Source organism: Anoplophora glabripennis, unplaced genomic scaffold (assembly GCF_000390285.2).
Source record: "Anoplophora glabripennis isolate ALB-LARVAE unplaced genomic scaffold, Agla_2.0 scaffold192, whole genome shotgun sequence".
In the NCBI taxonomy this organism is placed as follows: Eukaryota; Metazoa; Arthropoda; class Insecta; order Coleoptera; family Cerambycidae; genus Anoplophora; species Anoplophora glabripennis.
The window spans coordinates 374108-400320 of NW_019416579.1; the positions used below are offsets into that span (position 1 = coordinate 374108).

Below are 26213 nucleotides of genomic sequence, written 5' to 3' on the forward strand. Positions count from 1 at the left end.
AAATGCAAAACCTTTCTTAACAAACAATAAATTTCCAATTTCTGAAGAAATTATGAATGTATTTGAATGGTGCATAATTTATTTTACATGTTTCTTTATTTTACACCAATATCTTAGCTATGATTCTCGCAAAAAATATTAGAATTCCTTCTTTATACTTTCTACATTTCTACTTCTTTCGCTGTTTCGTTCATCTTTAAGAAACTTTTTTATGATTCTAATAAAGCAAGCTGTTATTTCCATTATTATTATAATTTTGTTTTTTTTTTTCATATATGTATGTATTTATTTATTTCTAATACCGATATTATACTAACAATACCTTTTTGTTTCAGGTAAGAGGAATCTTTATTTACTTTAATAAAATGATCATGTAAGTACGTATTTGAGAAAAATATTCTTAAATCACATGGAAACTGCCATTATTTTTATCTTATTTATTAGTAAGTAGTTGAAAACTTTGTATAATTTTTATCAAATAAAATTTAAATCCTCAAAATTACAATAATTACAACTATTTTTAAATCTGTATATCATTTCACACAATTAATCAGTATTAAACGGTAAATCATGAAATCACTGATTTCGTATCACTGCAGACTAAAGAATTTATTTGCCTAGATATTAACTTTTATCATTATTCTAAGATGACTTAATCCAGTTTTATAATTTTATTAAGAGCGACCAATATTTAAATGTAAATATGCGTAGGAAAACCTCAATACCTTTTTCGTAATAAAGAAAATATATATGAAAAATACCATAACTTTATTGATATTCGGTAGTAAAATAAAGATATCCATTATCTCTTAATGAAGTCCCTTACATCGCCCTTTATCGACAAAATTAAAACGATCACACGTGCAATATCGTTGGCATTTTGATATTTTCGTAAATATTGTAATTCTTATGCGGACTAGAAATGAGATAAATCTGTCGCCACAAAAAAATGAAGATAAACATAGGAACAAGTATGACGCATTATCAAAAGATTTGCAAGTGGATGTTCTCAACGAAATAGGTCATGTATGAAAAAATCGTTAATATTAATAACGTACGCGCGATTATATTGCTGTCGAATTATTCAATTAAGCGAAGTGAAGTGCCTGAGATTTAATGTCTTGAGATAACTATATGTATCTTCCACTCATAGCTAATGCTATGAATATTGCACTGTATGTACATATTAAAATTATCTTGATCAGATCATTGAGGCCCGGTACTTTTAATGGTAATTACGTCGAAATTATGGTTAGATAATGAAATTTTTATCAAAAATTGATTTCCATGTAAGTGTCATACAACTTTTGGAATGGAGATTGCATGGAAATAAGAATATTAAGGATTTTAATTGCAATTTCCTTAGATTAAATATTTAGCAATTTCAAGAAATCATATTTAACAGAGAGACAGCTGCAAAAAATTATTCATAATCAGTATAAATTACCATACTGCGTATCCCGTCTTCTGCATATTCTTCTCTCGATAGTGGTCGCTGCCAGAGTCTGTATGCAGATTCAACTGTTCGTAGGTACTCGCGAATTGTACGTTAGTATCGTTCGGTATTAACATCTAGTTACTCTAGATATATTTCTTTGTCTTTTTATCTGTTGTACATAATTAAAAAAGGACAACACACATCCAGTGCATCCAGATGTTAAACTTGCTCAAATACCTTGCGCATGTAGGATTCTAGAGACAACACAGTTGCTACACAATTTACCTACTTGATACTCTCGATGTCACTTTCTACTGAGGCTTTCGACTGAACCTCTTTGCACTGATTGGTTTTTTTGCACTTTTTATTATGTGACACTCTTTGTGTCTTTTGACTTTGGGCTGAAGAACACTTGTATGTATCGACAGCAGGAACTATAGTGAAACCTGAACGATTTGAATAGTAGATTTAAAGTCTACGTCTAAGAATAATATAAAAAGTCTATTTCGTGTAACTACTATACAGGATATAGTTACGTGATATATTGTAGGACACATAACAATTTAATGATTCGAAGAATAGTTTGTACTGGCCAGGAAATTTTCCCTGGTTAATTAACTGCAGAAAACCGTGACTCTCGAGATGGATTTTCGCTATCCTGCATTTAATCTTTCAGTATTTCGGCGATCCTAAATGTTGTTTTGACACGTCGTCGAATGTATTTATATTCATCACATTGTGTTGTCTGTGGCTCGATTTTTGTAGAGTACTGTTTTACTAGATAATTCAAAATTGGACGATTCTAGTTTCAGCGGTCGTTCTACTAACAGCATCAATGTCGTCTACTCTGGCTTAGTGATCTAGAGTGATTTTCGGCTTCCTGAATAGCTACGGCAGTTGGATTGGATTCGAAACATCAGCTCAAATTTAGAATCCTGACCGGCACTTCTGGATGGCTTTGACGGGGGGCTCTATGTTCTCGAATATCTATTGCTTTGTCTGGGTGATTTTGAATAATCTTCTGGCTCTACCGGCGTTTTTTGGTTTTGCATTCAGGAGCTCGAAAATTCTGAATGACAACACATCATGTCCCATATTTTTTCTAGTTATTAATTTTTTATTAATGTTGGTTTCTTTTTCTTTTGTCAATTTTTGTACTTGTCAGGCTTAATGTTTTTGTTGATCATTTACCCTAAGGAGTATTATTGTAGTCCAAGGATGATTTTTTAAATAGCTGTATTTAAGAAATAATTTACAAAATTATTTTTATAGATAACTATGAAAAGAGAATAAATTGTTGCTAAAAGGGAATGACGTATTTTCTTGACACTGCACAGTAAGTGTTCGAAGTTACTACCTACCTAGGAGAACTTCCTGCCATCGCCTAGTGGTCTATGACGTAGTTATAATCTGAAGTAAGAGGTCTTCTCTGTGACACATTAAATTTTTTAATATTCCCAAAAATAAAGGTTTAAAGGATTTAAACCTGGATAGCGAAAAGGCTATGGAAACTAAACTGTTATCAAATAACTCTAAACAAAAACATATTGTTTGAAAACAAAATAAAACTTACAAAAACATAGATTTGAATTAATTTACTATTCCGTAGGGCAGGTTATAGAAAAGGTTCTTACCAAAATCCAACTTGGTGATGTAGAAAACCTCAGGGCACTTTTTTTTCTTCCACTCTGAGGATCACTGGAAAATTAATTTTGGCCCCTTTTCTCTTGAGTATTGAATCCTTTACATCTAATAGCAATTTCGTCATCTCTGCAATATTCCGATACTACTCTGATTCCATGAGTTAAAGAACAGCCATTCTGCGATTTTACACATGCACATGAAATCACTGTCTATTGAACTTTATTCTGATGTAATAGTTTTGTGTTAGTTACTAAAACTTCTGTTGAAATCATTTATAATCAATTATAACGAAATGTAAAATAATTTTAAATGGAAACTGACTTTACTCTTTTGTATATGATTTTTAAAATGTCGAATTATTTCATTATGTTACTTAAAATTTCTGTTTCTGACACTATATTTATCTGTCAGAAAATGCAGTACTTGTTTAAACATGAGAGCAATGAGGTGGAACCGTATATACCACATTTTCCGAAATATGTCAAGAAGCGCTTCTGGTAAATCGTCTAAAAAGTTCGAATAATGTTGTCCAGAAAACCAATTTGATAACACAAAAGGTCCTATTAAAAATTGTTCTCGACGTACAGTATGAGGATTAGTAGACCACTGGTGCGTATTATGGAAATAAAAATTCTGTTGAAGCATAGCCACTTGCAAAAGTCTACACTTAAAGAATGATCTTGTTGAAACTGTATAAGGACTTCGTGCAAACTCTTGTTCTTTTCTCGTTTGACACCATATAGCCAAATTAAAAGCAATAAAACACTAACCGTTAATAACAATAACTTTGATCCTAGTGCATTGGAAACAGTTTTTAGCAGCCAAACGCATTTAATTCGGAACAATGAATTCTGAATCTTATGTAGGTAAACAATGGGCGCAATGCGCATGCGTCCAACTGTTGGAAACTGTTTTGGATTGGTCTAGGAACGAAGCTAATAAATCTGTTTCAATTACTACAATTTTATCCGCATGAGGCTAATACCGAAATTTAGATACACAAAGGTTACAATTAAAAAACAACAAATTTTAACGCGAATAGTACAGTGCCTTCATAAATGCACGCATCCCACGTGAGCAGATTTGTTTTGGCGCTCAGTAAATTTGATTTTCTTAAGTTGGTGATTCAGAAATTAGCATGGAAAAGTTACCAACTAGAAATCCTAGATGATATGTCAATCCAGAGACGTTCATAATTTTTCGTGATTTTATACCTATTGTTTGTACAATTTAGTAGTGTTTACCAGTATTTCTGTGCCTTTCTACAAATTAATCTTTGTCTTATGTATTATATTTTACAACTTTTAATCAATAAAATGCTTTTAACGTCAATAATTCATGTGCACTGAAAATATTTAATATTTCTCTAATATGTCGGAATTTTTTGAAGTGCTTTGATAACTAATCAGTGATGTTAAATATCAATTTAATTACAATTTCCTTAATTTGCACGATAAAATATATTTAAGAGGCAGAAAAAACTTAACGCGAACAAAATTACGACAAATTTTATTAGTAATGGCAACTAATTTATTTTAATAATCTTTTGGCATCGAAATATAGTCTTGATATAACTTTCTTTGATTTTCCGCGCCAAAACTGGCGTTCGGATGTATATCATCGCTCTGAGACAATACTAAAATTTTCGTCATAACTCTTGCACTAGTGCTCACACTGGCGCCTATTCAAAAATAGCCTGCAAATACGCGAATCGCCGTTAAAAATAAAATCATTCGACCTTAACGCGATTTGGTCATAGCCGCAGATTTCGGACAGCATTTCGACTTGACAAGAATCACGTATTCAGTAGTAGAAACTTTGTTCGTACTTCAGTTCCTTAGTGGGGAATGTTTGCAATGTTTTGGTACTTTCGTTTGTGTCGAGACTCGACACAACATTGATATGTGGAATGAAGTGCATATTTATTATTCCAAAGGATATTTTCATATCCTAATTATGGTAGGTAGTATCTTTGTTGGTGTCGCAAATCCATAATAAGTCCCACTGGTTCTTGAAACAGTGTTGAAGTTTAAAAATATATGTATCACATTTGTCAAATATCTCTCAAGATGTTTGATGTAAATAGATGACATTTGGTGTAATAATTTACATAATTATTCTTCTATTCCTATTAAGAATTTCAATATTTCTACACCTCATAGTATTTTCGATAACCTTAAATAAGAAAAAATGCTTCCGTTTTCGTGTTACTTTTTAAATTTAATTAAAATTTTTTCAATATTTTTGGATCGAGATATTTTAAATAGTGTAATCATTAAAAGACCAAATAAATTATTGATGTAGAAATTTTAAATTATTTGAGGAATAACAATAGAATAGCTACTGTATTTTGAACAAAACTTTTGAATATACACTCTTCAAATAAAACGTATGAAATTTATTCGGATAGCTACTTTATGTAAAGGCAAGTTTTATCAGCAACTTTTTATTTGCTCTCCAATTTTTTAAATATATTGACTTATCGACTATTAGAGTAAAAAGTACTCTTATTTAATTTCAATAAATTGAATCAGAAAAGCTTATGTTTACATACAAGTGTGCATTTGTTGAGTTAGGACGGTAACACACTATGCGGTTCTACCGCAGCGGTCCAACCGCCTAGCTTGTTACCGGAATTGCCGTTCTACCGCACGGTTTGGCCGCGCCGCCTGTCGCATCTGTAGAAAAAAGAATACTTAGTTTATTACCCTATTACGAATATTAGTGAATCTTACAAATATTCTCTAATGGATATTCTTATAGGAATATTTATTTACATAGTCTGTCTTTACGTATTATATAAATTCTTTAATAAATGATTACTTGGGAACAAATCTAGACAGATTATTCGGGTACTTTAATATCTGCTTCACACTTGCGCAAACGAATATTATCTTTGTGTAGAGTACCAACGTCGTTTTTTTTATCCACCACACCCGATGTCCGTAGCTTTTTTGTCATTTCCATGAATATTTTGATGAGAGAGAAATAAAGTTTACGAAACATAAACGTGTTTTATACACAGTCAAGGACATATGGTTATTTTAGTTTAAGAAATTACATTGCAATAATGGTTTATGATGAAGTAGAAGTAGAAGTGTGATTTATTTATCGTGATCACAAAACATTAAATCCATTTTTCTTTTCTAGAAGTTTTTGATAGGTTAGGATATGGTTTCGAATATAAATGTATGAATTTCCATAAACAAATAGTCCAGTTGTATTATAAAAATAATTAGAATTTCCAGATATTTCTTTAAAACTTTCTTGAATTTATTTCCTTTACGAAAACAAATTTAAAATTTTTTCAAACAATAGTACAAAGTACAACTGAAGTACATTTTTATAAAAATAGATCGAAATCTGTAGTAGCACCTCAAGGCATACATATACCATCAACATTTTTCTCGGAAATGGTTCTTTTTATCGAAATTAAACAAAAGTACCCCTATTCCCTTAATAATCTAGATATCATTTTTCACATCAATCTTGAACTATAAAAATACATTATATGTTTTACTCTTTGTTTAAGGCAAAGAAAAATCAAAAATTCAGAAAGAGATATGTGTTAGTCATTTTAAACCAATTTCTAGAAATAAAAATTGAAAATGTAGAATGATCCTATAAAAAATGTTTTTTAAAATGTATTATTCTATCGTTAAGGGTGTTGTTTAACATTAAGAATAACCATATGTTCTTCCGCTCAAGGGTATCCAATAAAATTTCTATCCTACACAATCCATTTTTGTTCCCTTCGGAATACCCTGTTTTTTAAATGCTTTTGTTGCCGGGTAATCTCTAAATCGGATTCCAGAACGCATTACGAGTTAATTTACAATATAAATATTTATAGAATCTTTGTTTAATTTCCTTCTAAATATTTCGCTGTTCAGGCTTGATGTATTTGTTAGAATGGCATGCAAATGTCTATTTTCCTTCCATTTATCATTGAAAACTTTAGCAGTTTAACGGCAGGGGAAGCCACGTTTATAGCTCAATAAAGCTAATTAACTTGTAGAATTGTTTTAGTTTAAACAGTATAATCTCCCTTTTGTCCTCTTAAATTACAGGGTTTCCAAAATGTATTCAGTCTTCTCGGTTTCTAGCAGTCATGTTCTATTTATGTTTTGAAATTTTTAATGCTAGTAACAAGATATTTTTCGATAAAAATATATTTTAAAACAGTGAGTTTTAGTGAGCTGTTTCTCTAACTTTAACCTCTGACCCACTTTAACTAAAACTAAAGTATATTTACTCCAACGCTGATTATCCCAAGATATAACATAAAGTGGTAAATACAAAAACTTTTTTGAAGATATCCGTGGAGGAAAAATGGTTCAATACCACAGGCCAAAGGAATATATACAGGGTGATTCAGAATTTATAAAAAAAAAATTTTTGGATATAGAGGGGTGTAGAGCATAAATACAATTTTGTAAAGAAAAAATCAAAAAGGGCAGTTCGAAAATGATTTAAAAATACACTTCTGGACGGCACTGGAAACTGGTCCACTGTAAAACCTGACCTCGCACAATGCGACCGGCATGGCGGCAAAGTGTGATAAAAACGGACAAAAACCTTCGCAGGGAAAGAAATAAATAGAATTTTATAGCACCTATTTCATATCAGCAAATTCAACTGCTTTTGCCGTTATTGTTATTATTAATTAATAAAATTAATGTGTGGTTTTAAATAATAAAATAATTTGACATACTTGATGTTACAACAACTGTTCAAAATTTGGATCCGTCTTACTCAGTTTCTATGAAAACACAAATGTTGTCTTGTTTCGCCATAATACAAAATGTTGTCGTGTTTCACCATAAATTAAAACGATATCCATCAACTCCAAGTTGCTATACACGCAAGCCATTTTTGACGCTAACTACTAAAAAACTACTGCAAACACTACAGATAACAGGTAAACACTAACGCAACGACGATTGTAAAATCAGATTTCAGTATTCGTAGTTGCTGAAGCCACGTGGCTCTCCACGCGTATTGCAAATGATCCTAGAGACTACAGTTGTACAGCTATGTAATGGTTGAGTGTACTACAATTTCAATAATTTTTTTCTCGGAAACTATAAGGATTTTACAAAAATTTTTTTAATATATTGACTCCATTTCTCATGCCGCATCTATTCCCAATTTTTTTTGGATAAGTTGTGAATCACCCTGTATAAATACAAATTTGTAGATATATTGTTTTGCCAGTATAATTCATAAGCAGGAGCAGGAGCTAGAAGAATGTTTTCTTGCAATTAAACTGCATATAAATATTTCTTTACAAATATGTTCGATCAAATTGTTTAAAGCTTCTCAAATAGAAATATTATTTTATTAATTTCTCAATTTTGATCAAAAGTTTAAGATAGCATCTGCTTAAAAACTGGTTTATTTGATATTTTTAAATAATTCAGTACTTCTAATATAATTAAACGCAATTAACATTACAGATCTATTATCGGAACACTTAATAAAATTCCTACATCTTAAAAGAAAGATTAAATACGAAGGAATGTAGCTACTTTTGGAACATTTTATATTATTTTATATTACACATAAATATCGTGTTTTTTTCGTCCTTATTGCTTTTTAAGTAAGCCTTTAATCTAGCAATAATTCTTAATATTGAATGATAAGTTGCTTTGTTTAGCCGCTAGAGGACATGAAAGTTTTTTTCAAATAATTTTGAAACGCCTTGTAAGATTTGTAATTATTAAGTGTTTCATGTTTGAGTTTTTTATGTTGTTCGCTGCATAATAACAAATTGAATAGAACAAAGCTAACGAATAACAATTGTTCCAAATTTAAACGTTTTTAAATGATTCTATGTAAATTAATTATTTGGCAATGATCTATTTCTAAATAGACTGGGACAAACAAACTTATATAAACAATAACATAAAACGTATTTTAGTTGAAGCAACGACGGAAGGGGATAAGCTAAATCAATTCAAAAGTGGGACGAAAATTATAATGCATCACATGAAATATCTTACATTTTTTATTTGCTATCGCTTCTCATAAAATGAATCATTTTAAGCCATAACATTGATGTAACCGTCTCTGATTACCTTTGTTGTCGTTTAGAACTTAAAACTTTGAAAGATTTATTCCTTAAATTTTATTTCAGACATAGTAGCTATTGCTGGCAAATGTTTTTAATATCGTATTACTTCAAACAGTAAAGTATATTAAGAACATCTGTTAAAAAGTGCCTACACAAATTCGTTTGAAAAATTTAATAACAGGTGATGAGAACAAATACAAAATAAAAATATCTCTGTATATTATCCATATCATGTTTATTTTATTTAAGTTATTTTGTCGGTATTAATGAAACGGTTAATACAAATTAGTAAACAGAAAATTTCATAAATTGTAAAGCTACTTTTTATTAAATACTTAACATCTTAATTTTGGGGCTATATTGTACAGGATATGCAAAAAATAGCTTGAAATATTTTATTAGCGTATACATTGACAAAAACGTGAAAAAAATAATTTATGTTAACGTGCAACAGCCACTTAAAGTGAGTCTCTGAAAGTCATTTTTTTAAATATTTCAGAAAACTTTCGAGTTAAGACTGAAATTTGGCATTTGGCAGAATGTATTGTTTAAAAATAATATCTAAATTTCAATTTAAGGGACGGGACTTTCAGCTGTTTAAGCCAAAAATGTACTCTTTTAGGATTTACATATATTGTACCCTTTTGGAGTAGATTTGATTTAAAATGATGTACAATGCTTGCTATATGACAAACGAAGCATTTTTAACATGTAGTCCATATTATTAGACAATATTTCGAAAATTATTTATTGATAATGACTTGAATCGAAAAGAATGTTAAAATAATAATTGGGTCTATGCCATTTTACAAACGATAGGTTTTTAGAGTTGGACAAAACAGTTTTTATTTGTAAGTGTAGAGTGAAAAACAATTTAGTTATTGTATTGAAGAAACGCTTTTTTATATTATTTTGTACTGGTTTTGTACGTTATTTTTACAACTATCCCTTAAAAATAGTTTTCACTATTTTTTTTTAACCTAAAATTCATCAAACGTAAATGTGTGAAATATTGGCAGATTGGTCAAAATCTGCACAGAATGAATGAACAGATGAAATATACAAATACTTTCTCAAATAATTCTATACATATCCTTTATACACTAATCAATACATTGCCAAAATTTGTAAATCTTCTATTTTTAGTGATTTGCCATAACGTTCAAATGTTTACATAATTTTTATATTAAATGGTAAAATGGTGCAATCAACAACTCTTAGTTTAGGACGCCCCTGGCGTAAGGTTAAGGTTAAGTTAATACGTAGGTAATTAATTACAGGTAAATGCTATTGTTCTTATATTTTTCAAAAATATTATATTAAAGAATATATGCAATGAGATTTGAAACATACTGTAGAATTCTTTGAAGGTAAATTTCACTCTTTTCGCAAATCCTGATTATTTCGTTATGTGGTAAACAAACAAAACCAAAAGAATTTCCGCGTAATACAGAATAATGCATTAAATAATATTTATATTTATCACAAGTATATCTAACTTAGCACAAATTTTAAACCACAAAAGAACGACCTAATTTCCTCCTCTGCTATGGTTAATCTTTTTATAATATAGTTTGAGAAAAGGATATGATGCAATTTATAAACTAATTCACATTACAGGTATAATTAAAAGTTAATTCACTAGTGGCAATTATGAATTTGGATCATAGGTAGTAGACATGTTTTACAAACGAAAAAGTCTTGATGGTAATTACAGAAAGGAATTTTAATATCATGATATTTGATTTTTCTCGCATTAATTCGCATTTCGCAATTTATATAAAATGTATTATCAATTCTGAAAATGTCTATTACAAATTATTAAATATTAAAAATTTCCAGGAACTGCTAGTTTCATTTTAAACAATTAAGTAGTTAAAATAATAATTGACTTTGATATATATTTCTTGTTTCTTCCAATGTATTCTTGGTATCTAAATTGCAATAATCTGTTTTGTACAACTATTTACGTACAAGTTTTTCATAGCTAACTTTCTGAAAATGTTATAACCCCTTGCAAATACACAATCTAATAATATTTGCTTAAAACAGGTGTGCTCGTGGTAAAGTGTAGAATTTACGAGATTGGCGCCATTTATTGTTTATTTATATAATCCTCTGACTTTTTACTTCTGATTTCATAATGGCTACAGCTTTTTGACAGATTTACATATTTTTCTCCTCCGAGAAATTATCCCCACCTTTACCAACAAATTTAAAATCGTTTTATCAGCACTTAGTAGGTTCTAATCTACACAGTGACATTATAAGGGAATCTTTTGCACAACCAGAACCATGATTCCTGAAGAATATATTTTGTATTAATTTGTCGTGATGAAATAGGTATTGGGTATATCTTCCAGTGAGTGTATACAAATTCTGATTGATTATTTACAAATACTTGCAAATGTTTGGAGTCACAAATAATTTGAATTTTCCTCAAGCGTGGTTTTGAAGACTTGTCCATGCATTGTCATTGTCAGTATGGATAATATCTTCAACGATTACCTCACAAATTTTGCTTTAGAGCTTACAAATACTTACGAAAGACTAACTTACGTAAAAGTGAATGAGTACAATTTCAACAAAAGCGAGGCTTCAAAAAGTTGGGGTCCAAAAGTTTTTCTCTATTTCTCCTTAATGTACGGCGAATTTTTTTAAAGCTATCAACTTTTCATTGGTCGGGTATGTTAATACCATCTGAAATCAGCAACCAAAAAGGTCTCCAGATTGAATCAAAGATCAAAATGACAACTAGAAACTCCCAGGGAACCCCCACGGTCTTACTATCCGTGGTATTTTAACCTCTGATATCTGGAAAACTGTGAATTTTCGAGCTTTGTGGCTAAGGAACAAGACATAACTGCATTTTATGGTGAAGTCGTCGGAAAAATATATTTTGTAATGCGAGAATTTATACTAATCAAATGTTTAATTTGTTTTTGTTTAAAATTACATTTAAATGCGACTATCTCCTAATTGATACTATTAACTCAATTTTTTGAATACTATTTCTCACTCAACGATTATAAGTAATCATTCTTTAACATTTTATTTTCACAGGTGAACAATAAAACAAAGGCGCAATATAACAATTCGACTACATATTCTTACACTTTCAGTTATTGCCAAGACAAAAAGCTTTTTGCTGTTTCTGTTTCCTGTTTAATATATGAAATTCTTGAGCCTTTAATATTCATCAAGAGTAAAATAAAGTGAAATGAAATATTGCAAATAGTCGCGCACATTTGTATAATTTCAAAATTCAGCTACTATATTTTGCAGATATATTTATACACATAATGAGTGTATTCAGCAAATTGTAAGTGACTTGCCAACATTTTGAGGTATATAAATCGTGTGCGAATAGGTATATTCGTAACAAACATTATAATATGCAATAATCCGGTATTTGATAATTTGGCGTCGAAAGTAGACTCCACGCAGATATCACAGCGACAGCGTAGTCATAAAGACATTTATTTTATTCATTGTATCTGACATTCCTGTTTTCAAGTTCATCTAATAATTTCTTCTTATTTTTATTAAAAAACAAACGCAACTTTTATACTGAATCGTGAATGTCATTTGCGTCAAAAATATAATTAATAGATTTTAAGTATGTTCTCTAGATATTTGTCTGTGCCGAAAGTTCAAGCTTTTCTTTAAATTATTTTAAATCAAAACGCTTTACCTAATTAAAGTTTTAAAGATACTGGTTTTCATGATATTGGAGTTTATAACAAAATCACGTTGATACAAATATATCTGATGATGTTTTACCAAAATTGATTTGATGACCTTGAATTAATAGTTTATCTAATTAAATACATTTAATTGGTATACAAATATGTCAATCAGCGACGGTAGCTTAACTAAAGAAAGGTAAAACTAACTAAATTTTTATACAATTGTATCAACCAGAGGGAAACACTAGAAAATTCTCTCATTAATAGGATTTCGACACTGAATATTCTGTAAATCTGATTTGATTTGATGAAGTTCATTTGATTCGTAATGGTATTTAGCTAGACTTTATTCGGAAAATAAATCGTTTGTCAATTATTTTCTTTTTAATCTGAACTGTTTCACAAAAATTATGGGAATTTTTTTACTACAAATATAATTTTAAATACAGTATAATCAAGTGTGGAAAATTTAGTGGCATAGAAATTTCTCCTTACTACTACTTAGAAAATTTAAAATTTCTGTAATGAAATTTAGGTTATAGTTTCTCTACCTAACCATAATCAAATTTAAAAAGGTAGGTATTTATAAATATAACATATTAGAAGAAATATTTTAAGATCATTGAAAAGTAATGTTTAACACATGATGCAAATATAGATAATTATTATGGAAAGTAAATACTTTTTCAATTTTTTGCTAAAACTATTTACAGGCTCGGATTTGAAAGAGTTATGGTATATGTACATAATAAATAAGTAAGACCTCTAAAACAAGGCAGTGATTAATCTTGATAACTGAAGGAAATGGACATCTCTAAGATTGAGGTTAAGATGTTAACGATTACATTCTACATTTCAAATTTTACATTGTATTGGTAATAAATAAATAATTCGTATATTTTTTGTGAAACGAACAGTTTTATAGTAAGTTTACTTTTATTTCAACTTTGTAAGCTTATATTAAAATAATAATAGTATGTAATTTGAAAATTAATCGTTTTACGAATTCTTTTAACTGATTGTGAATCTAATCGACATATCGAATTTACAAACTATTCAGTGACGTCGATGTTCTGTCATTGTTCTCGTCACTGACTGACGTAATTATAAGCAAATTGTTCGTTTACTTACTTACTAAAGCTACCACCCCAAATCTCAACAATCTATATCAAACATACTTTGAGATATTCCTAAATTTGTAAAATTTTTCAAAAAACTTAAACACTGTCAATTGGAGCAATTGCAGACGCAGGTATTTTTGGGCGAATTATCATGTTTTAGGCTGAAGATTATCTATCAAGGTATTTGTGGTCACTCATTTAAATATACCCTATATAACAGTTTTTTATTTTAAATACAGTTATTTTATTCCCGTCAGTGATTTTATTACCTTATCTCTCAAATTTACGTAAAATAGTTAAATACAAAATTTTCAGGACAAGATAATAGAGATTTATGAAAGACCATCCTTAATCTTTTAAAAGGAATCATCAAAAGATTTTTGGACCTTAATTAAAACATCCTAAATAACATGGATTCAGAAGTGTTGAGGAAAAAATTAGTTTGTATGTATAACAATAAATGACAAAAAATGTTTCTGCCATCAAAAGGGTGAGAGTGGATGGAACTTCGACCCATAAAATTCAGAAAATAGTGAAATCATTAGTGCCACTTTCAAAACAACGGAGACGATTTATATATTTGACAGAGAACAAAGCTCCTAAAAGGTCTCAGACCAAAACACTGTTGAATAATTGAAAATATTTGTCACAGAAACAAAATACTATAGTATACAGGGTGTCCCGGTTTTCGATGTTCCGTTAGACATCCGCTCATGCATAATGGGGCTCCTCTCCATTTCAATATTAATCTATGAAATTGTCTTTAAAAATAAATGGATTGGGAGAGCAGGTCCAATTTCATGGCCACCACGTTCTCCAAACTTGAACCCGATGGACTTCCACCTGAAAAGTTAGTGTACAGACAAATAATGAATGGCAACAAAGAATTAATTTCCATTATGATAATATTAGACATACCTCAGAAATGCTTTTTTGTGTACAAACAAATAACATTCGTTGACTTAGGAAGTGTGTGAAGGTGGAAGGTGTTCATATTGAAAATGCATTTTGATGGTCTATTTTGTGTTACCTGTATGTTTAAAGTGTGTTTGTCAAATTTTGTTAGTGAAAATTGCATTACCAGACAGTAAGTTTTTCTAAGCTCTAATTTTAAAAATATGTACGGTTCTAACATAGTAATTCAGTCTAATTAAAAATTAAAAACAAAAAATGGTAAACATCAAAAACAAGCTGTACGCATGTGTTGTCGATCACCAAATTTTCATCAATCTGAAGTTAATAGTTTAGAAACTGTAAATAAAAATAACTTTTTAATTATCACCTTTGAGGGTCCGTAACTTGTTAACGAAGGCCCGTATGCAAAAATTTATATGAAGAACTGATATTATTTTGACTCGACTTTTTTGTATCAAGTACCGGGACATCCTGTATAATCGCTTGTAATTACCAACAAGTTTCAGATAATCATATGTAATAAAAAAAAACAGTAAAAATTAAAGATGCTAGAGATGTTGTGGTGTGAAATGAAAAATTAAATACGACGAAATCAAGAGAAGGTTCAGAGTCCAATTGACTTGAGTCTATAATCCTTATAACGTATGACTGAACAAGATAGTAATGCTATAAATGCAGAAAATGAACTTTTAATGACTGATCTAGAGTAGTAAAATGTCATTCTAGAAAAGTACCAGTTGGTAACGTAAAGAAAGTGAAAGTAACCAGAAAAGGAGAAATAGAAGAATTTCACCAGAATCATCTTCAAATAAAAAAATATGTCTTAATTTTAAAAAATACATATACCTACTGTATCAGTTGAATGTTTATCGACCTAACATCAAGATCATATCTTATATATCATAGAACTCTTATTTCTTCGGAATGTGTATTTTTTTTTTCGTAGTAAAAATGTACGAACTCACTCATATGTATTCTTTTAAATTTTAGAAGGATATAGATTAGTCAATCTAATATGCTTAAAGACATCATACATGTTTCTTCAAATGAAACGTTAGGGACTAAATCATCCACTGGAAAGATACTCCACATCTTTTTCCTGGGATACGGATATACGTAGATACGTTGGTTTACAAATACAGGGTAGCCCATCGAAAACGTACCGCAAGGCATTACAGGGTAGTAAAGAACTTTTCGGCAAAATCCAAAAACAGGTCAAATTTGTTTCTGAGGAGGACAACTTTTGGCTCAAAATGCATACCAAAATCTTCAACCCTCTAAGTGGGGGTGCTATCCCCTAAATTTTTCAAATGGGAATTGGGAAAATGGGAAATTAGAAAGGGCTTTTAATTCTCTATACATTGATTCTTACTTTTTGAAAATCGATTCATTATTTTTGACGAGAAATGCGAAAATCGATTTAATTTTACTACAAAACTTACGGTATTAGTCAAGTAAATGCTGAAAATGTTGTCCGCCAACTTGCATACAATGATACAGGTTGTCTTCAAACCGTTGTCGAACATTCTGGAGCACTTGCGGTGTTACTTCGCGACATACATTAATGATTCGTCCTAGCAGATCTTCCAAGGTATCAGATGGAGTGCTGTAAACTTTGCTTTTAATGTGCTCCCAGAGAAAGAAATCTAAAGGATTTAAGTCGGGTGACCGAGGGGGCCACTCAATTGCACCTCTTCGTCCTATCCAGCGTCCTGGAAACGTCTCATTTAGGTAATTGCGCCCATTCAGCGAGTAATGTGGAGGAGCTCCGTCTTGCTGGAAAATCAGTTCGTGTTCATTGTAAGCAGGGTCGTCCTCTATGATATTTGTTAGAGCTGGGTCGATGACATTTTGTAGTAAATCCAAGTACATATCGCCTGTCAAATTTCCAGGAAGGAAAAAAAGACCTACAATGGAATTTCCAAAAATACCTGCCCATACATTCAACTTCTGGGGGTGTTGGGAGTGTGTCTCATGGAAAATCCTTGGATTGGTATCAGCCCAGTAACGACAATTATGGCGATTCACTAAACCATTTAAGAAGAACGTACACTTGTCCGAAAAACACACATTAAAGAGGAAATTATCGTTTATCGCTCGTTCAGTCATTATTTCGCAAAATTGCAAACGACGATCAAAATCGTCTTCATTTAACTCTTGCACTAGCCGAATCTTATAAGGATGGAATTTGTATTTTTTTAATATTCGTTGGACACTTGTACGACTCACTCCTGTCGCAGTAGCCAATTGCATTGTACTCAGCGTACTATCCATTGCCACTTGCCCCAATACCGCTATTTCCGTAGGTTCATTTAGTACCGGATTTTCAACCTGCCTCTTTTTGTTATGAACGGAGCCAGTTTCGCGAAATTTGGCCACCAATTCGCGAACAATTTTTCCAGACGCATGTTTCTCAGGATGCCGTTGGTTGAACAGTTCGGCGACCCGATTTCCGCATTCATTGTTTTTGAAAAAAAGCTCAATAATTTCTACTCTTTCTGGAATTGAGTACACCATAATTAATCAATTTAAAAGACTCGGCAGTATTGGTACTCTTCAACTACAAGTCACAAGACAGTTATCTAGCAACTTCTTGTGGCCTATCTAAATACGAAACAAAAAGCGGACAATTTTTCCTCACCAAAATCAGGCTAAAGAATTCGCAAATCAGAAAAAAAAACAGCGAATTCTTTTGAAGGAATTTACCAAGCTAATACCGTAAGTTTTGAAGTAAAAATAAATCGATTTTCGCATTTCTCGTCAAAAATATTGTTCGTATTTTCAAAACTGCATGTTTTCTAAAATAATGGATGGATTTTCAAAAGTTCATTACTACCCTGTAATGCCTTGCGGTACGTTTTCGATGGGCTACCCTGTATGTAAAAGGTTAAATAGTTTGCGATAAAAGGCTTTGAGGAACATCATTACGAAATTATTGATTGAATTATTCCTAATGTGTTTTTCCTTAGTGAAAGCACCATTAGGTAACTTCTATTCTATTTGGATACTTAAATTTACAATTTTGATGCAAAGTCAAGGCGACATAAAGCCTTGACTTTGCCTGTTCTGATTATTATACCCTTGAATTTTTTAAGGACGTTTTATGAGTGTAAAGGTTTAGGATTAAAGACAAGGTTAATTAAAAACATGTCTTCCTAATTTAATTAAAAGCACAGCACAGTTGTGTAAATATATGGAAGAGGTAGGCAATTCAATTATTGTCACATACATCTTTTGGCTTGTCAACAAGTGAATCACGTTCTAACTCATACTTGTCTAGATTCTTATTGGGCTTATATGCAAATTAAACGATTTGTTTACTGGTGTGCGCCCGCGGATTACTAAAAGCGCCGTGAACTAATTGTGTCTCGGCGGACTTCGTCCGAAATAGTGTTTTGGGCTGGCAACGTGCCTTCGGGATGATCCAAATTCGCCACGCCAGTCTCCCAACGATAAGTGTGTGTGTGTGAGGTGGTGCTCGGTTAGATAATGTTAGATACGATAAAGGACATCCTGGGGTGTAGATTTACACAGGGTATAAGGCACTCATCACACACTTCGCTGAACTTTACAGGTAAAATCAACACCAGAAAAAAAACATCATTAAAAGATATGAAACTGAAAATAAGGCTCTAGAAAAAAAAATTTGATCTTATGAACTTCACTGCTTAGCATTGAAGTAGCCATGACATTTTAGTGCATTATTGTTTGATACCTTTGAAATGGTTTCCCAGATTTTTGTTGCAAGTATTAAGTTACAGCTCTAACTATTTTAATGTCAATCATTAGCAAGACGGAAACTAGTAGATATATCTAGTCTCCACCAAATATCAAATTTCTACTTACTACTTTGGAAACAGTATTCCTTGGCGCCCAACAATACATGTACTTGTATTTTTTAAATATTTTGTTCTTAAAAGCGAAATTTAAAAAATTAATAAATTTGTCAAAAAATTTTAAAATTTCTCCAAAATTTATCAGTTTCAAATTTTGTGGAACAAATGAACCAATTTCTCATCAGCCAACGATTGTATCCAAATTTTTTTGTTACATATGAACTACTCTCTCTGCACACTCTTAGAACAATCGCCAATTATTTCACTATTGCTTTATGCTTTTAACTTCTGTAAATCTCAGCAGATAATAATATACAGGGTATCCCCGAAAAGTCTGTACAGAATTCTACCATAAATGCTCGAGGTGAAAATAGATCGATTTGTCTTATCTCACCTTAGTACAAAATTTGATAATTACGGAGATACAAGGCGTCGAAGTTAATAATTTATTTTCGATTTTCCTCACTTTTATTGATAGAAACGTGACAACGTTATAAAACTTGGTGTACAGGGGTTTTTATGGTAAAAATTCAAATGTTAACAAATTTTATGTACGGTGTTGAGGGCGCCATATACAGCGTATAGAATAGAGCATTTGCAAACCGTCCTAACTTTTTTGCCCTTCACTGTACATGATTTTGCAATAACAATATTTGTTCGTCTACGTGTTGTGTTTAAAAAAGGTATATCTCGTCCTAAAGGACGATTCAACTCAACTTACCTTGGTTCAAAATTCCTTTTTTAAAGCGCAATCAAACAAACTGAAAACAAGCAATATAACAAAACTGAAAATATGTGAATTTTATTAATTATGTAAAAACACTTTAAGTAAATGTACAAAATAGCCACCGTTTCCACCCTGTATCTCCGTAATTATCAACTTTTATACTAAGGTAAGGCAAATCATCTATTTTCACCTCAAGAATTTTAAACAGACCGTTCTAACCTAATTTTAAAAAGAAAATTTAAAATATCAGTTGTAAATTTTTCAAAACATTTAAATTAACCAAATATTTGACAAAGAAACAGCTTACGAATATACTCAGAAGTTTTGTATCTTCGAAATTAATTTATTGACAAAGTACTTATCAAATGGTTTTCCAAAAATTCTTCATTATATAGGGTGTTTGTAAATAAGTGCGAAATATTTTAGGGGGTGGTTGCCGAAGTTATTTTGTGATAAAAAGTTCATATAAACGTAGGTCGAAATGTGCTTCGTTTCCGAGATACAGTGTTTAAATTTTAATTTTTTATTTATTTTTATTATTTCAAAGAGTTTTAAAGATATTGACTCGAAATTTGTAAAACGGTTTCGAGAGATAAATGTGCATTTACTTGCACCAGTGGCGTTCGTGAGAGATTGCCACAACCTTTTCCCGTTTTAATATTTTTTTAGAAATCCGCCATCAATTCTGAATGAAACTGGGCTCTTCAATTTTTTTCGTGGGATCCTCCGTTTTTGAGGAAAAAAATAAAACATATTTTATTGCAAGTTGTGTATTTTTAATTTCTATTGATACATTATCTTATTGGTTGCTGTCAATATTTCTAACAATAAGTAAAATACAACCATCAAATTACGAGTCAATATCTTTAAAACTCTTTGAAATAATTAATAAAAATAAATAAAAAATTTAAATTTAAACACTGTATCTCGGAAACGAAACATATTTCGACCTACGTTTATATGAACATTTCTTACAAAGTAACTTCCGCAACTACCCCCTAAAATATTTCGCACTTATTTACAACACCCTGTATATTTAACTTGTCGATTTTGGTGTCGATAAGATTTAGGTACTACAAATTTTACGATGACATTCCGTCGTTCTAGGAGTACAAAATTATTGATGAGTATAATTAGTAATGATAGCTAATACTAGACAAGCATTTAAATTTAGCAAAGATTTGCCAAGTTGATAAAAAAATTTACAAGAAATTTTCTAAAATTGTATTTCGAATGATCTTAGGAATATACTGGAATATACAGTATAATACACAATAGTCTAACATTAGTTTCGATTTATTAAATTTTATAGACAAATAATATAATAGTGCTATTGCTCCTTTACCAAATAAAATAAGAGATGTTTTCAAAAACACGAACTTAATTTAACAAATACTTAATATCTGCGTCATTGATTGATTTATTTTTATACCTACTAGTTCAATGAATTTGTATCTTTAGTTAGATCATTCAAAATTTCAGATGTTGTGAATCATCTTCATAATAAACTGAGTGTCAAAATATTTGAAAAAAAAATGTTTTTTAATAAATACAGCAGTTTAAATCTTATAACCATAAGATTGGCATATGATGATATAAAAAAATGAAATTAAAGTTGATAAGAGCTGACAAAACACTTTTTTGATAAGGAAAAGTACTTCTGCCAAAGTCAACTGTTTTGTTGTGCTTAGAACTACGTGACAGAACAAAATTGTAACGAAAATGAAAATTCCAGTGTTAATATAATAATAGAAAGATGAAAGATGAATTATTTTTATATCATTTTGATTCTGACACTTAAACTTGTATATTTTTTCAAAGGGATTTTCTGTAATAAAGCGGGGCCCAAGTCTTTTCACGTACGGTATTAGTCTGCAATGAAAAAGGGAAAAGTAGGAAATGGCAGTGACGGAATAAATCTCCTTGTGGCAGACAAGCATTTCTCGGGCTTCAATTTATTAAATGCTTTCTATTTTTTGTATTCATGTCGACTACAGTATCAAATATTTCTTTTGCGAAGCCCTTTCTTCAAATAGGCTATGAATTATTTATCTTGGTAAGCACATTAATTACGATCAGATTTGATGTTGAAAAATATATAAAAGAAAATTATAATCATGGATTCAGTAAATAATTAAAAAATATATTAATTATTGTATTACTGAAATTCAGCACTCTGCCTGAAGTCATGAGTCATAATTAAGAACAGGAAGGAAAATATAATTTATAATATTTGCAACATTATTTAATTCTTTATGTATGAGAATTATTTTATTTTACATAGTATAAATTGGAAGTTTAGTTCTACTTTTTTAGATAAATATTTGATAAATCATTTATGAACTTGTTTTTTAAGTTAATCTTTTATATATCTGATAAGTATTGGCAATTAAAGCATCTAACTTCCTATGACGGGAATTTAGAAAAATGTTTATTATTTGAACTACTTTTTATTAAATATGGTACCGAGATATTTAGAAGAAAATCCTTAGCGCTAAATCTGTTGTAGTATTTCAAGAAACTGATTTGAATGGGTCAGACTTAGGGATTGAATTTAAGGAAGCTACTTTCCCATAATAAAGCTTTTAAGGACTCGGAGATCACTTCCTACCCACTTTAAGAATTAAAATTTAAAATGTTTCTCAAAGAAGATGCACAGGCTAACAACTAGCTTTAGCAAGCCAGACATCCCAGGTTAATCCTTGATTCTACATATCTTTGAGGACTATTTTCAAACATCCCCCAGACACCTATATTTAGAGACATCGTTGACGCCAACCGATATATGTCAGTGTCAGCGCAAGAAGTTAAAAGCGGTTAAAATTTGTTTGTAATGTTAGGTATGCTTGAGAAAATTACAGTTTCACTTTCTGGAATTATACAAGGTGTTTTCCAAGTCTATAACTTCCTTGAATGAGCTTGAAACGAGCCATTTTCGTAATATTATTTGTTTAATTAAAATGAGCTTGTGACACAGTTAAATGAATTTAAAATAACTAAAACTATTCATTTCTCAAAGGGAGTGCACAGGAGTTTTCTGTTCAAATGCAATTTTAAATATATGACAAATACCAATGAAGCAAAACTTCTCAAAAATACTAAAATCTTTTGTTCTAAACACAACAAAATATTAGTTACATCTAGTATACAGGGTGTCCCTGTACTTGATACAAAAAAGTCGGGTACAAAAAGCTGAGGTCGAATTAATATCAGTTTTTCATATAAATTATTTTCGTACGGGCCTTCGTTAATATCCCTCAAAGATGAAAATTAAAAAGTTATTTTTATTTACAGTCTCTAAACTATTAACTTCAGTATGATGCAAATTTGGTGTTCGATAACACATGCGTACAGCTTTTTTTGATGTTGTAAGTGAAACTTCATTATGCCCAGAACGCCAGGGACGGACTATGCCCAATGGTTAACAACCCAATTTTTTTGCATATACTACCTCTTGGTTCAACTCGGTAAAATTAACAGGAAATATTTGTGATTTTATGCCATAACGTATATCGAGCGGCACCTTCACCATTTTTGTTTTAAATTTTCAATTGGACATAGTTACTACGTTAGATCCGTACATATTTTCAAAATATGAGCCTAGGGAATATTTCTGTCTGCTAATATAACATTCACTAACAAAATTTGACAAACACACTTTACACATAACACAAAACTAGAATAAGTTAAAGTAAGTTAAAAAATAATTTAAAAGAACGAAAACACACTTAAAATTAATAACATTAGTCATCATTTTAATGATTTTATTTGGGTAAATGCTCAAAAATACCCCCATTTCCACTAACACAGACCCGACATCTTTTTAGTAACGAAAATGTAATTTGTTCGAAATTTATTGTTGCTTGAATCTGATGAAAAGAATTATTTATACTTTCTTCGTACTGCTCAGAATGTCAATGTTGCTATCGCAGCCCACTAAGTAATTTTAAAAAGCATTATGTTATATCGAAGCATTATATCGAAGTGTGTTGCTCAGTTCGTTTTTTAAGTTTTACTCGAAGTTTTTTCGAAAAACATAATACAGTAGTAATTCGTAGAAAATTGAAAGACGAATCCGATCAATATCATGGTTGTTACCGTAAAGCAGTGGCGTACTATTTTATTTAGAAAAATATGCCACCGATACCCTGTATCTCCGCCACTGGCGCATGTAAATTTTAGGAAAAGCCCTCAGATTTTGAACAATGTTTACATAAATATATGTGACCAATTTCAAATTATTTCACTTACTAGTTTTTAAATTATTTAAAGAAATTAAAAATATTTTCTGAAGTTTAACACCCTGTATCTTTTTAACAAAGCGTCTTAGATAAAAACTTTATAGAAAAGACGCCCCTTAAAATTCACCAAAGAATACGAGGTTTCATTTTTGGTCACAATTTGTGAATCACCCTATATAATAAAAGTAATACTGTCAGTAACGATTGTTTTTTGTAGAGTTTCAGGTATTCAGTTTAGTTAAATGATTGTACAGGGTGTCCCGTTTATACCCACTAACAAAAACTGAGGGATGAGTTCCTCTTACAAAAATAATAGTAACTAGGGGGTAGTCCATGTAACGTTTTTCTTATTAACATTGCGTTTTCGACATACAAGGTGTTAAAGTTGTTACTTCAAAGAAGATTTTACTTAATTATTATCGACTAAAGAAAATACATTTGTATACGAATAGATATCAGCTACTTATATCTTAAAAAAGGCTATTTTATATTATTTATTATTACTATATTTTATAGCAGTGGCGTGGATACGAGTAGTTTGAGAGGTATGAAGAAAACATACCTATTATGAATCAAATAAAAAAATTAAAACATTTTTTTCACTTTAAGAATATGAAAATAAAATATTTTAATTTCAGTACTTGTCAACTATATTTTTTCATTATCAATTTGTTTAACACATAATAACAAAGTTGCAATCGGTAAATCATGGTAATTAGTTAAGTATCAATTAATTTAACAACTTTAATTTCCTCACATTCTTAAAAATTAACAATTTCGTTATTCTGAGTCAGTTAAGGTTTCATAAATTAATATAGCCTTGCTGATGCTAAAGATTTACATCTACGTTCTCCATATACCAAATGCATGTCGACTAACTTATTTAAACTGCACTGATTATGCGAAATCATGCGCCATATATTAATGAAATAGTTCTGAAATCTTAATTAACATTTGTGTTGTGCTGAATACATAGTAACATTAATTTTTTGTGTTAATATTTCAATATTTTTAATTTCATTTCTACCATTTTCTGTGAGTAAAAAATTTTACCTTAACTGTTCTCGAAACTCGAAACTTATATACCTTTTTTATATTATTGTTTGGGGTTTCCCAAGCCATTAGGATATTTAAGAAAGTTTATTTTTAATACATTTTTCCGTCATACCTCAAATTATTTTCAATCACGCCACTGCTATTGCAAATAAAATAGTTTGCACGTTTTTCTTGTGATACAAATATTGTTTTATTCCTGTGCAAATTTTGATATATTTAATGTAAAGATAATTAAGAAAAACTGTCTTCAAAGTACAACTGTACATCGGAAAGGCAACATTAATAAGAAAAACATTACATAAAATACCATTTTTATAAATTAAAAATTTTATGTGTTGTTAATATTGTACTGTACAGCTTAAGTTTAGTAGATCTATCGAAAACTATTGGCTTAAAAGTTACTATTTGTTATCTTTATTGCAATCCGTAGACTAAAACTGCTAAAATAAGTTCACCCTTATAATTAAAAGATGGTGTCCAATATACCATTTTTTGTTTCTTTAATGAGAGCTAAATTATCAAATTATCATTCTGGCTAATCAATATAAAATATCAATCTCGTATGCACTGCAATATCATGTTTATCAACATAATAGTGGATGTATATTTTAGCATTAGATTTTATATTCTATATTCGTTTTCCTTGAAAATAATGTTTGGAAAACAAACGTGAAAATAATTATGTAAGAAGAGTAGTAGTATTTTAGTTAAATGTGAATATTTTATTTTCGTCGCTCTTTAAAACACTTGCCACAAAACTGGTCAATTTTAACGTATATTTTTGCTGTTAGCTAATTTTAGATCTGTACATACACATAGGTGCATATATTTATGTATACTTGTCAAAAACGAGGTGGCTTTCATCTGAAAATCGCTTTTCGATAACGGTCACCGACTCTTTTTGAAAACATAATAGTTTAAATCCTAAAACTATATCTAAACTAATTTAGCTGGATTATATTTGACAACGACCTCGAAAAATTGTTTCGTTTATAATTACATAGCTGGGATCAACAAGTACCAATTATAATCATAATCATAATTTTTTAATGGCTAAAACCAGAAATAACAGGCCGGTATAATGAATGTATGAATTATGCCAAGAAAATGATTAATTACCCTGAATTTCATTGTCGAAATTTATTTTGTGTTCAGCGCGGTTTCATACAGAAATTCCAATTATACCGAAAATATTGGCACAAGTATGTACCACCAATTATAAATTTAGGTATATTATTTCAAGAAAGAAATAATAATCTGGGCAAATTAGACCAAACCTGTTTCAAAAATCGGGTCTACGTCGAATTTTATGGGCTTAAAATTAAGTAAAAAATACACAGATTAAAAGGCCAAAATGTGTGCATTTGTAGAGGTCGAGCGTCATATTGTTTATAACAAAACAAAAAATAATAATTGCTCTTTTTTCAGTTTTTCGCTTATATCTCCGAAAATAAGCCTCTAATCGACATG

General features: G+C 30.3%; 1 protein-coding gene across 3 annotated transcripts in view; it reads left to right on the forward strand.

Annotated features, from left to right (window-relative positions):
* Positions 1-26213, forward strand: part of LOC108906494 (b(0,+)-type amino acid transporter 1) — a 142453-nt gene that overhangs the window by 48076 nt on the left and 68164 nt on the right. Inside the window, exon 1 of one of the 3 annotated variants that reach the window (XM_018709772.2) lies at positions 18337-18457. The exons of the other annotated variants lie outside the window; for them this stretch is intronic. Within the exon in view, the coding sequence (XP_018565288.1) occupies positions 18373-18457 (85 nt within the window). The 5' untranslated portion in view covers positions 18337-18372. Of the gene's footprint in view, positions 1-18336; positions 18458-26213 lie in introns of those variants that run through there. 3 annotated transcript variants of the gene reach the window in all.